The sequence below is a fragment of the Gossypium arboreum genome, chromosome 3, assembly GCF_025698485.1.
Source record: "Gossypium arboreum isolate Shixiya-1 chromosome 3, ASM2569848v2, whole genome shotgun sequence".
Taxonomy (NCBI): domain Eukaryota; kingdom Viridiplantae; phylum Streptophyta; class Magnoliopsida; order Malvales; family Malvaceae; genus Gossypium; species Gossypium arboreum.
The window spans coordinates 135817602-135829559 of NC_069072.1; the positions used below are offsets into that span (position 1 = coordinate 135817602).

At 29.2% G+C, this 11958-nt stretch overlaps 1 protein-coding gene across 5 annotated transcripts; it reads right to left on the reverse strand.

The window, feature by feature from the left end:
• Positions 1 to 173: 173 nt before the first annotated feature.
• On the reverse strand, positions 174 to 6647 carry LOC108475408 (mitogen-activated protein kinase 15). 5 transcript variants are annotated; one of them, XM_053026027.1, is made up of 11 exons: positions 6059 to 6647; positions 5787 to 5957; positions 4512 to 4920; positions 4245 to 4372; positions 4072 to 4131; positions 3287 to 3436; positions 3037 to 3192; positions 2744 to 2955; positions 1973 to 2074; positions 1571 to 1731; positions 174 to 879 (listed from the first exon to the last, which is right to left on the reverse strand). In XM_053026027.1, the coding sequence occupies exons 2-11, from the start codon at positions 5808 to 5810 to the stop codon at positions 617 to 619; spliced, it is 1665 nt and encodes a 554-aa protein (XP_052881987.1). In that variant the 5' UTR covers positions 5811 to 5957; positions 6059 to 6647; the 3' UTR covers positions 174 to 616. The 5 variants fall into 5 exon arrangements, with proteins under 5 accessions (XP_052881987.1, XP_017632860.1, XP_017632861.1 ...); XM_017777371.2 differs by having other exon boundaries at positions 174 to 882; XM_017777372.2 differs by having other exon boundaries at positions 6054 to 6647.
• Between the last annotated feature and the right edge of the window lie 5311 nt (positions 6648 to 11958).

Sequence of the window (11958 nt, forward strand, 5' to 3'; positions counted from 1 at the left end):
TACCGAAATGAGCTGAACATTTGTTTAGATATTTCCCTTATGAATATTTTCAATTTCATTGCAAATTCATGTTTTTAATGGGTACATTATGTAAATATAACAACGCAAAAATTGTTGCTTTGGTGGAAGTGCAAAACTAAGAAATGTAACAAAATTCAAGTGATAAGCATCTCTTTTTCCTTAACAAATCAAAGCAGGTTACTGGGATTGCTTCCGAAGTACCAGTAATGGTGTAATAATGACTGTAACAAACAGAGAAGCATAATATGTTTCCTTTTAGGACCAAATATTAGATAATAATACAACCAGAACATCATATAAAAAACTGAAAGCCACGTCGGAGGGATAAGGGTGTTAATAAAGAATAAATAAAGTAGAGAACCAACTTCATAAGTTAAAGAGTTCACTTTTGCCTTTTCCTCAAGTCTCTAACTTTCACATATCTTATGAAGGATAGGTAGGCACAGTTTCATCTCTTTGAAATTAGTGCTATAAATTACAATGCATAGCTTCACTTGTAACTTGTCTGAGCTTTCCTCAACCAGCAGTAGGAAGAGCAATTTGGGACTAAATCCTCACCGGCATTTTTTGTTGGCCATTTGTAGTTGATATTAGGTCAATACCACTGACTTCTTGATCCACCTTGGGCAGCAGCAACTTTCCTAGCCATGTACTGGGGTTTTGGCTGCAATTCATTTTCTTCATCATCTTTACAGACGGGATTTCTCCGTGGATATGAGCAATTTGTGGCAGTATACTGAGTTGGAACTGAAGGATTCCGAGCCATCCTTCGCTGTTCAAGAGCCTCACCTGCAGCTACTGCCCCACAATTGTTGTATCGCAGTACTGATCCAACTACTTTCCCAGGTCTGGCAGCACCTGCTGTATTCATTATATTAAGTTAGTATGAGTTGGCGGTGTTTAGAAGATGGAACAGTAAAGAGATGACCAGTTTAAATAAAATAGTAGGATATTTGCTTTCTCTCCATCTAGTAAATTTAATCCATGCTACTGAAACTTGCATAACAAACAAAAGTATGCCTTAAAATGTGCAACATGTCTACATTGTAACGATCGTGTTTTTGTCACAAGGTCAACCTGGTTATCGGTTTATGCATTTTATTGAACACCGATGAAACTGGAGAAAAGAAAATTTCAGCTACATATAGCATGTTGATAACCCCAGTTTATGGACCTCGAAGTCATACACCATCTCAAACTTGCCATTCAAAAAGAAAATCCCCCATGAATATCAAATTCTGAACACATTATCATCTCGAATATAACCACAAGTACAAACTTAAATCAAATAATTCCTTCATATTACTTTGCTAAGTTACTGCAAAAAGTTTATGTAGGGGCTATTTCCATCCAGAGATTCAGATGAAATAAAGATAATATGGCTTCTAAAATCAGAAGCAAGACAGTTATTATAACCATTTACCGATATCAGTGAGATGCATGCATAGCAATAGATATCGAGGAAGAGATATAAACCAAGAGAAAAAAAAGTGAATAAATTTGGGGAGCGATAAGACCAATCTATACTGATTGAGAAAGACATTCATACCTTGGATGCTTTGAGGAACTTGAGGGGGAAGCCTTGACATAGGGATTGGAAAGCTTCTCTCTGTTTGGGGTTTCTCAGCTTCCTTGATGGAACATTTAGATAAGTTATCTGTCACATCTGTTGAGTTTTGTACTGAATTATCTGAATATAAGACACATGGCCTGCACACATTTTCAACAGGGAACTGGTCAGTATAAAAATATACAAGGTGGATAATGGTGAAAATGTTTATCTTGCTTCCTATGAAGATTACAAAGGTTAAGGGACTAAAAAGTTTTGGATAGATTGGTTTTGATGGGTGTTCATTTAATAGAATTACATTGGTAAAAATGTAGAATTGTAGCAACTGGAATGCAACACAGGATATTGCCCACCAGCAAGCAAATTAATTGAAAACAGTACCTTGGCAAAGATGCATGTTGTCTCTCAAGTGGAGCTGCAGTCGTACCATTTCCATAGTGCTCCTCAAGGAAAGCAAACTGCTTCTTGAAATGGTCAACTGCACTGCATTCAGAAACACACATACAAGTTACAGCCTATTCAATTAGGAGATTCAGAATTGTAAAACAACAAATCTTCAGAACAAGACACATTAAAACAACATAGCAGCAAAACAAAATAGCAGAGCTTAGTTAAAATCTGATTTCAACTTCCAAGAACAGCCTAAATATACAGGAATATTTGTAAAAGTAGGTATTTCAGAGGAACCTATTGATTCCAGAGTAAGGATGGCATACTGACAGCTTCATCCGAACAAGTGGAATCAGCTTACATCAATGGAGGTTTTGGATTCTTTTCATGCATATAATGGCTATGTTCTATTTGAAGGAAAGTTCATCAAACTAACATAGATGAGCACCTAATGTCAAGGCAAAAGTCCATTGATTCCAAACTGGAATGGCATAAACATATAGCTTCTTCCCAACTAGTCAAACCACTTTTCTTTCATAATTTCACGCATGTAATGGCTAAACTTCTCTCTTACACAGAACCATGCAACAGAAATCTCTTTAACACTAGAGAACACGGAAAGACCACATTCATAGTAGAACAAATAAATGAAGGCTGGTTGGAAAAAATATCAAGGATAGATCCCAAAACAAAGAATTGTTTGATATGATGATGACAAACATAGTCAAAGATAACAAAATAATAGTTAGTTTAGAACAATACCTTGGATACATGAAGCCAGTTGGCTCTGATCCTTCCAAATACTCTTTCAACATTTTAGGATGGTACTCAAGAATTTCACGGTATATGAGCTCCCTAACATCTTCCTTTGTAATCCTACGTCTCTCAAACTCAAATTCCATCTTGGTAACTGGTTGTGAGGAAGGCTCCCTTTCAACTTTGGCCAAGCCCTTGAAATATGGATCAGCTAGGGCCTGCCAGCAAGGAACAAAATATCCATGTTAGAAGCAGACCATACATACTAAAAAAGTAGACATACTGCAACAAACATATACCTCTTCAGCACTAGGTCGATCCTTGGGTTCAAATGCAAGCATCCTTTCTAACAAACGAACAGCAAGAGGATCTGCATTAGGGAACTTGTGGGAGAGAGGAATTGGCTTTTTCTTTCGCATGCTGCTCAAGTATCTCCGAGCTTTCTCATTACGTACCTGATCAGATAATATCCATATCTTAGCAAAGAACTGAATGGCTTTGGCTTAAAAAAAAAACAATGTAAATAAATGTAGATGGATGCTAATATACCCTAGCAATGGCTTCAGCAGATGGTGTTCCCAAAAGATCAGTCATCAGATCCAATTGATGGACAACATTTTTTCCAGGAAACAGAGGTTTCCCTGTTAGAAGTTCAGCAAAGATGCACCCAATGCTCCATATATCTATTGCTGGGGTATACTGAAAGCAGAAGAGGAAAAAAAAGTGAATATAAACATAAAGGTTCACAGACAAATTTGAAGAGCAAAAAACACCATTTAAGGGTAATAAATGCTAGAAATGTTCTTGAAGAAAGAAAAAAGAAAATAAAGAATCCCTATGCCAGAGCATCTACGAAGACCAACTATAGCATGTTGGACAAAGCATAATAGCATTAAAACCATGGCTTCAGCTAAAGTAAGTGGTTAGACTGCCAAATTGTGCTTCCATGAGAAACATACATAACACGCTTAATGTATTCACTGGAAAGACTTCATATGTGTCTTTGGTTTAAGTTGCCTTTGGTAAGATCAACAGAACATAATGAAATATGTGCATCTTGGATTTATCTATAATGTGCTTTCCTGGCAACTGCATGAGGTACTAACTTGAGAAACGCTCATCTAAAAAAGGTATTAAACCTTAAATCCATGCATGAGCACTATGCAAAACAGGATCTCTTTTCCCTCATTTTGGAGACCATTTTGGGAAGTGGGGGATAGGAAAGTTAGCAACCATTTAGGAGATGAAAACAATCCCTCACGTCAATCAACAAGAGAAGGGAGAAAAGAGCAAGCTACTTTCAATAAAATAAAATACACCAATTATGTTAGCACCTTGGAGAAAAAGGATCCACACAATTCCGGAGCCCTGTACCATCTTGTTGCAACATAGTCCTGAACAGAAAGCAGGGAAAATATTTAATTCAAAACCAAGAAACAAGCTTCTACTGCTGCAATTTGTATGTATAACTACTTCCTGAATGCAGCATCATGTGAAAAGAACCAACCGTCCAGAATATTGCAGTGGGGGTGTCATTAAAAGCTACTCTTGCAAGTCCAAAATCACAGATCTTCAGTTTGCAATCAGCATTGGCTAAGATATTTTTGGGCTTTAGATCCCGATGAAAAACATTAGCTGCAAGAACAAAAACATTTAAAAAATGGATACCAGAAGCAACCAAAAGGAACTTGAAATTGCTTCAATATATATGCATCTTCACAATGCTTTCTACATTCGAAACAAGAAGATCAAATCAACAGTTTAAAAGAATAACCTGTGTGAATGTATTTCAGGCCCCGAAGAAGCTGATAAAGAAAAAATTGGTAGTGTTCTGGGGTCAAATCATCATTTGCTTTGATAACCTGGTGTAAATCAGATTCCATAAGTTCAAATACCACATATATATCTTTAAATTCCCTTCTTGAAGGAGGCAACAATATGTGCTTGATCTCAACAATGTCTGGATGACGTAGGAGCCTGAGAAGTTTAATCTCTCTGAGGATTCGGGTGGCGTCAGATACATGTTCAAATATATCATTGATTTTCTTAATTGCAACCTTTTCTCCAGTATGCGTGTCATACGCTGAACAAACAACACCATAGCTTCCTTTTCCAATTACTTCCTCTATTCTATACCTGCTTCCCTCACCATATTCAGTGAAAAAATCTACATCCGCAGCTGACTGCATGGTGAAGGCAAAGCATATAGTATTATCAATGTTACATTCAAGGTTTACATCATATAAATAGCATGTTTTACATAAAAAGACAAAGGATCAATACAGTCCTATGCCAACACAGCGGGACTAAAACAGATAAACAATATTGCTAACTCAATTTAGAGTCATATTCCACATATCTAGACATTTGGCAATCAATTTTAAGGCCGTATGGTAAAAGATCCCTTGTAATAAAGTACATAAACTTTATCACAAGTGAGTAAAAAATACATGCAATAGAAGACAACTGAAACAATCACAACAAGGACTTGTATTATTTCAAGGATAAACAAATTATTCCCATGCAAGAAATTTAGTTTCTACAACAACACTTCAAGGATTGAGAAAAATCAGAAGGAAATAAATAAAAAAACAAAAGGAAATCATAACCTATCACTAGTGTTAGTCAACCTCCACGCCATTAAACCAAGTAGCAAACCACCATAAGGGCAGCTACAACATGAGAAACAATAACAGTAATCCTACGCTATCTATAACATCCAAAATGAAACAAAGAGGCAAAGCAACGATCAGTGTACAAGAGCTGTGACATAGAAGATGGAACATGGCAAGCTGTTCCTTGAATCTCGTCCAAATACAGAGCTGTATTTGCAATCAAGTCAACCCTTTAATACAACTTAAAATACAGAAATTACAAGGATCATAAAAAGACAGATTCATTAACTAATAATTCAAGCAAGCCCAAAATAGTATGCTCCCATTAATACATATTATTCAAAAAGAGAAAAGAAAATCAAATCTCACTTCTTTAGATCTTACATAGAAGTTAAATATAGAAACTGTAAAAAGAAAAAAGAAAAAAAGGTTACCTTTCTTCTCTGATCAGGCTGCATCTTAGCATCAAAACTTTGGAAACAAAACAATTGGCATCAAACAGGAAGCCCCCAAAGTAATAGGAGAAACCAAGTTCACTTTGCAGTTAAAACCCAAATCAAAAGATCACAAAATATTAAAGGTCAAGTAATGCCAAGACCAAATTCCTAGAAAAAACCAAAAAAAAAACCCAGATTTCAGAACAGTTCAAAAAAGGGAAAAAAATTAACCAAAAAAGCATCAAGATCAACAATCAAAACAACCTTACCAAAAATCCCCCAAAGAAATAGCTTGAGAGCAAAAGTTCCAAGTTCAAACAACACTCAATATTCAGCTACTTCAAGATTTTGAGGCTAAAGTTAACAACTTTAACTAATAACATAGAAGAAAAAAATGAAAAAAAAAATCTTGATTGTTTTTTTTTTTTTCAAAGGCAAGAAACACTATATGGCCAAAAGATGTTGGTTTTGTGGCAGATGAGCCTAAAAAACAAATTGAGCTAGAAAATGAGAGTCACTTGGAGAAGAATCTATACCAGGCGATTAACACTATAAAAACACTATAAAAACAAGGAAAAAATAATTAAAACACTATAAAAACAAGGAAAAAATAATTAAATTATAAATCTTATAGAAGATAGATAAAGATTGGATTTTTTTTTTCTTATTTTGTTTTTTGGGAGTGGAAAAAAATAGACCTCAAAATGAAAGAGAAAAAAAAATTAAAAGGGACAGATCAAAGACGAAGTGGAAATCAAAGAGTGCTGTGCTTCAAGTTGAAGGATTTTTCTTTCTTTCTTTTTTTTCTTTGATGTGTATAAGAAAGTGAAGGGCCCAACTGGAATTATATAAATTGAAAATAACATAATTAAAGCAATTTAAAGTGGGATTTAAAAGGATAACATAATCATTCTTATACTTAAATGACATTTTTGCCACTCATCTTTGATAATATTTTCAATTTACTTTTGTTCATAATTTTTTACCTTAAACCTGCTCATAATTTTTTCTGCCAGCTTATTAGGGATTAAACTCAAATTCTTATGTTATAATATAAATATTTTTATCATTAAATTAAAAATTATTTTTACAAATATTATTTATTTATTTATTTATAATGTCTCTATAATTCATAAATAAGAGGATAATACGTTTTAACATACTCGAATCTACATCCTCCATTATAAACAATAATAAACATGTTAATTAAACTAAAATTCAATCGATAAATTTAATTTATATTTAATTGAGCATAATCTTATATTTAATTTATTTAAGTAAATGTTTATCTATTGGATAGCTCATTTATTTCATTCAATTAATTAATTTCTTTTAAAAATTATAATGGTAGATGAAGTTTTAATTTCAAAACATATTTAAATTATTAATTTAATTTAATATTTTAAATACTAATAAACAACATTTGATCATTTTGATTTTTAATGAAAGTATAAAATTTCATTTTTATTTATATTTTTTAAAACTTAAATTATTTATTAAGAGTTCTATTATATGAAAAAATATTTTTTCATAAAAATTACATTTTAATTATTTTATTTGAGAAAAACTGAATGATAAATGAAAAATAAATTCACAATGATTAGATCTTTAATCCTAGTTTGATGACATTCCTAATATCATTCTATAGATTTGGATTTAGCTTTATCCACTTCTATTGTTATTAAAATATTAAGGTTAATTTATTTGGCAAGTCTTTAATGAAAATTAAGTTAGTCATTTTAATTTTTTATACATAAGTTAATAATTTTATAAAAATGGAATAATTAATAATTATATATTCAATTTTAAAAATGTAATAATTAAACTTGATAATTATCTTGAAAGTTTTAAAAATATTTTTCAGGTCTTTTGAGCATAACTTAACCACAAATAGGAAGATAATACGCTTAAGGAACTTGAATCCACATCCTTCTGTATTAGAAACAATATCCATGTCAATTGAATTAAAGACTCAATCGGCTTCAATAATATGTTTTAAAATACAATATATTTATAATATTTTTTAAGAAATGTATAAGAATTAAATCACTTTATTTTATAGCCAAATAATCGGTTTGCTCGATAATTATTTATTAATTATTCAAAACATAAAACTCTCATAATAAAATTTTTATTTAAAAATATTTTTAATATTTTAATTAAATTAATATTTAATTAACTCATGACACGGAATTAATTAAATATTTAATAATAGTATAGATACTATTTAAAATCCTTCAAAATATTTCAATTGTAAATATTATAATATTAATATTTTTATATTTTAATTGGATTAGTCCATTATTTTTAATATAATAAAATTTTAATACAATGAAAATAAAAAACTTTTTATGACCTAAAAGTTAAGATATTGAATACAAAAATAATACATTTTAAGAGTATAAATATTTTAATTTTTTAAATCATGAATATTGCTATAAAATATTTTATATTTATGAAATATTAATTAAATAATATTCAATAATAAATAGTATAATATTGTACTCATAGTCATATTAAATAATTCTCAAAGTTCTAGTATTTCGTAACAGATATTTTAAATATTTTAATAATTAATCTAATATGTAAAATAATCAAGTTACTTAATATTCACCATTGAATAAAACATTATATTTAATAATAATTAAGTATTGGTATATAGTTTTGAATTTTTAATCAAATCATTACAATAAATATATCAACAGTTGCAAAGCCGAATAAATTTTTAGGGTTGAATAAAATTTTAATTTTTATAGTCTATATCTTTATAATTTTTAAATGATTAAATCAAATTTTTTTAATTTTAATGAGGTTAAAGTATAATTTTACTTTTAATAATTTAAAATTTTAAAAAAAAATTCAATGGCCTAAATCAATAATTTTTATTTTAGGGGGGCCAAGGCCCCTGCCAGCCCCTCTGTATCCGCCTTTATATATCAATACAATTATATTATATTAAAGTAGTTTTTTTGTTTAGGTTCTGAATATATCTGATTTTTTTTATACAATGGCTAAAATTACTCATAGCCCCTCCTATACAACTCATAAATAAAAGTATAATACACTTTAGTGTACTCGAACTCACATCCTCCTGTATTAACAAAAATATCGATGTCAGTCGAATTAAAACTTAATTGACTAAACCAAAGTAAAACTTAAATATAATATTTTAAATATTATTAATTCTATTACATAATTTTTTAAATATATATATTATATTCGTATTATTTTTTATATTCTTATAACGATTAAATTAATTTAATATGTTAAAAAGTTAATTGAATAAATATGTTGTTTTTAGAGAATATGTGTGAAAGTGTATCCAAGTGGGTGCACTTTTACGCTTCTTTAAAATTAATCTATTTCCTTAAATTTCAAGAAAATTGACCTATTTAACTAATTTAACCTCATATAATTATATATTTTATTGCTATGTAGATCCAAAATAATTCTAAAATCCAAATATTATAATAATAGGATAATTAATTGGATTAACTGTCATTGTGGTGTTTTAAAATGGAAATGGGAGGCTAAGTCCCGAAGTAGCACGTGGTGTGTTTTTTTCCGAACGCAATTCAACGATATGATTATGCATATAATGCCTACCACTGTTACAGCTCAATGCCTCTCCTACCCCTAACATTTCTTTTTATTTTATTTTATTTTATTTATTGGTCGGTCCCAATAATTTCATCTTATTTTCTTTATATTACACCTGTCTAAAAGTTGTGTACTCCATCTATTCAGGTCCAAGTAATTTTATTTTTATATTTTTTTCCATATTAAATAAATATTCGATAAGTGCTTTAACCATCGTTTTTCTAAATGAAGATAATCTTTTTATATTTTATTATTTTTGGAATAATAAAATTAATTTTAAATTTTGTTAAACTGTATTTTGGTCTCATTAGAAAAATTTGTTTATAAATTCAATTGAATTATGACTAAAAAATAAAACCTTTATGGAAAGCCGAATTGAACCGAGTCTAAGCCGGCTCAATAGGCCATATTTTATATTTATTATTTACTATTTAAAAATTAATAAAATTGTTCTAATTGGACCTACAAATATTCAATATGAGAAAGAAAAATCCAACTCTTTTCATTCCTTTATTAAAGTTCCAACTCCGCTTGGCTTACATATTATTTTAAAAGTTAAAGGACATTAAAATTATTAATTTTACCTAATTCTTTAGTTAAATTTAAATAATATTATTAAAGCTGGTATAATTTTTCCCCTACCATCATTGTGTTAAAATTTTGAATTATTCGTAAATTAACTTAAAAATTTGAATTTGTTTATTATTCATAAAGTATTTTAGTATTATTATCAAAATTAATTATTATTATTTGTTGAATCCGTAAAATTTTTAAATTCATATTTTAATCATTTGTTGAATATCCAAATCAATAAAAATCTGAATTTGAATATGCTAAAATTTAAAATCAATTATTTCTCGGTCTATTGAATACCCAAATTCAAATACATTATCCAAATAAAAAAAGCGAATTCGAGTGATGAATTTTTAGAGATATTTATTCATTCTGAATCTACAACAAATAATAATTTTAATATACAAAGTCGAATATTATTCAAATTTGCAATATACTAATTCTAATATTATTTGAATCTGTACAAAATAAATATGATATATGTAAATATTTAAAACCACAATTCAAATTGATATCACTAGGAATAATCAATAGGGCAAATTTTGTAAGTGCTAAACAACAAGAGAGTATGGTAGTTTCAACTCATAACATGTAACATATAGAGTTACTTTAGGGGAAATTGGCATGTGCACTCTATATTCGTATAGGCTATGAATTTCAAGCACCGAGAGGGTGCCTCTAGGCCCTAAATATTAAAAAAAATACATTACTTTTCAACAATACTTAAATAAGAAAAAAATTTTGTCCGAATTTATATTATATGTTAAGTATTTAATTGAGTTGGTGTTACGAGTAAATTGGACAACAAATTAGTTAAATAACAATGAAAATAGTATTGTTTTACTGAGTAAGTTTTATTAATTTTAAAAGTAAATAGGCATTTAAATTAGAGGTAAATATCAAATTTATACATGAAATTTGGTCCAACTTGTAATTTGATATATGAACATTGATTTGGTGCAATTATACACGATTTTGATTCAATTATAGACATTCGGAGAAATGAATACATATATTTATTTACATATTGGATTAATATAATTGTTTGTGTACGTAATATATTAACATAAAATGGTGTTAACTCGATAATGTTATTAGTGATTTTTGTGAAAGTTGAATCAAATCAAAGTTTTATATATAAAATCAAAGTTAATTCATGTATGAATCAAATTAGCCCTTGATTATTAAATAGATTAATTTAATTCCTATATTGTTAAAAAGATCAAATAAGACCAAATTGTAATAGAGTTAATTTTACTGTATAAGAATATTTTAATTTTTTCAATTATAGTTAAATTCTAAAGAAAATATTTATTTACAAAATTATAAAAAAATTAAAAATATTAACCCTATTAAACAATAAATGACATTTTTATACAATAAATATTAAATCTATTCTAATTTAATTTTATTTAAATTTATTTAATAGTACATAAACTATATTAATCCATTTAATAGTAATGCGATTAATTTGATGAGGTCCTATAATATAGGGACATATCGGCTACATTCACCTATAAAATGTTACTGAAATGGCATTTGATGTAATTATCTTTTATACTAAGGGCAACGTATAAGAAAAAGTGAGAATATGGAAAGTGATTAAAAAAAGAAAAATAAAACACATTACCCAAATAAATAAATAAAATGGAAATAGATTGAACCACATACATTATAAATACCGGAAGAAATAATAATAATAATATTAGAAAGGGTAGCCAAGTCCACGCGCTTTCACCTTGCTACAGAATTACGCATGTGGGACCCAGAAATGACAGGCAGCGGTGTATGCTTGGATCGGTGACCGAGCGTGTCTACCACTTGCCATCGTAAGCACCGTGGGGTCTTACCTCCCTTGCAACGGGAAATGTGAGCTGTGACAACTGCACAAGTACATTCATGTTTGAAAATAACATGATGTTGATTAAAAGAACCAAAATTTAATACATAATTTAGATATTATGTTTTAAATAATATATTCAAAAATATGTTTTAA

What these genes read in the sequence shown, in the direction of transcription:
- LOC108475408 (XM_017777371.2), bottom strand. Translation starts at nt 5,810, where the DNA reads ATGCAGCCTGATCAGAGAAGAAAG. An exon ending in ACTGGCTTCATGTATCCAAG is followed by an intron (nt 2,075 to 2,743) that starts GTATTGTTCTAA and finishes TTCTGAATGCAG; the next exon opens with TGCAGTTGACCATTTCAAGA. An exon ending in CAACATGCATCTTTGCCAAG is followed by an intron (nt 1,732 to 1,972) that starts GTACTGTTTTCA and finishes AAATGTGTGCAG; the next exon opens with GCCATGTGTCTTATATTCAG.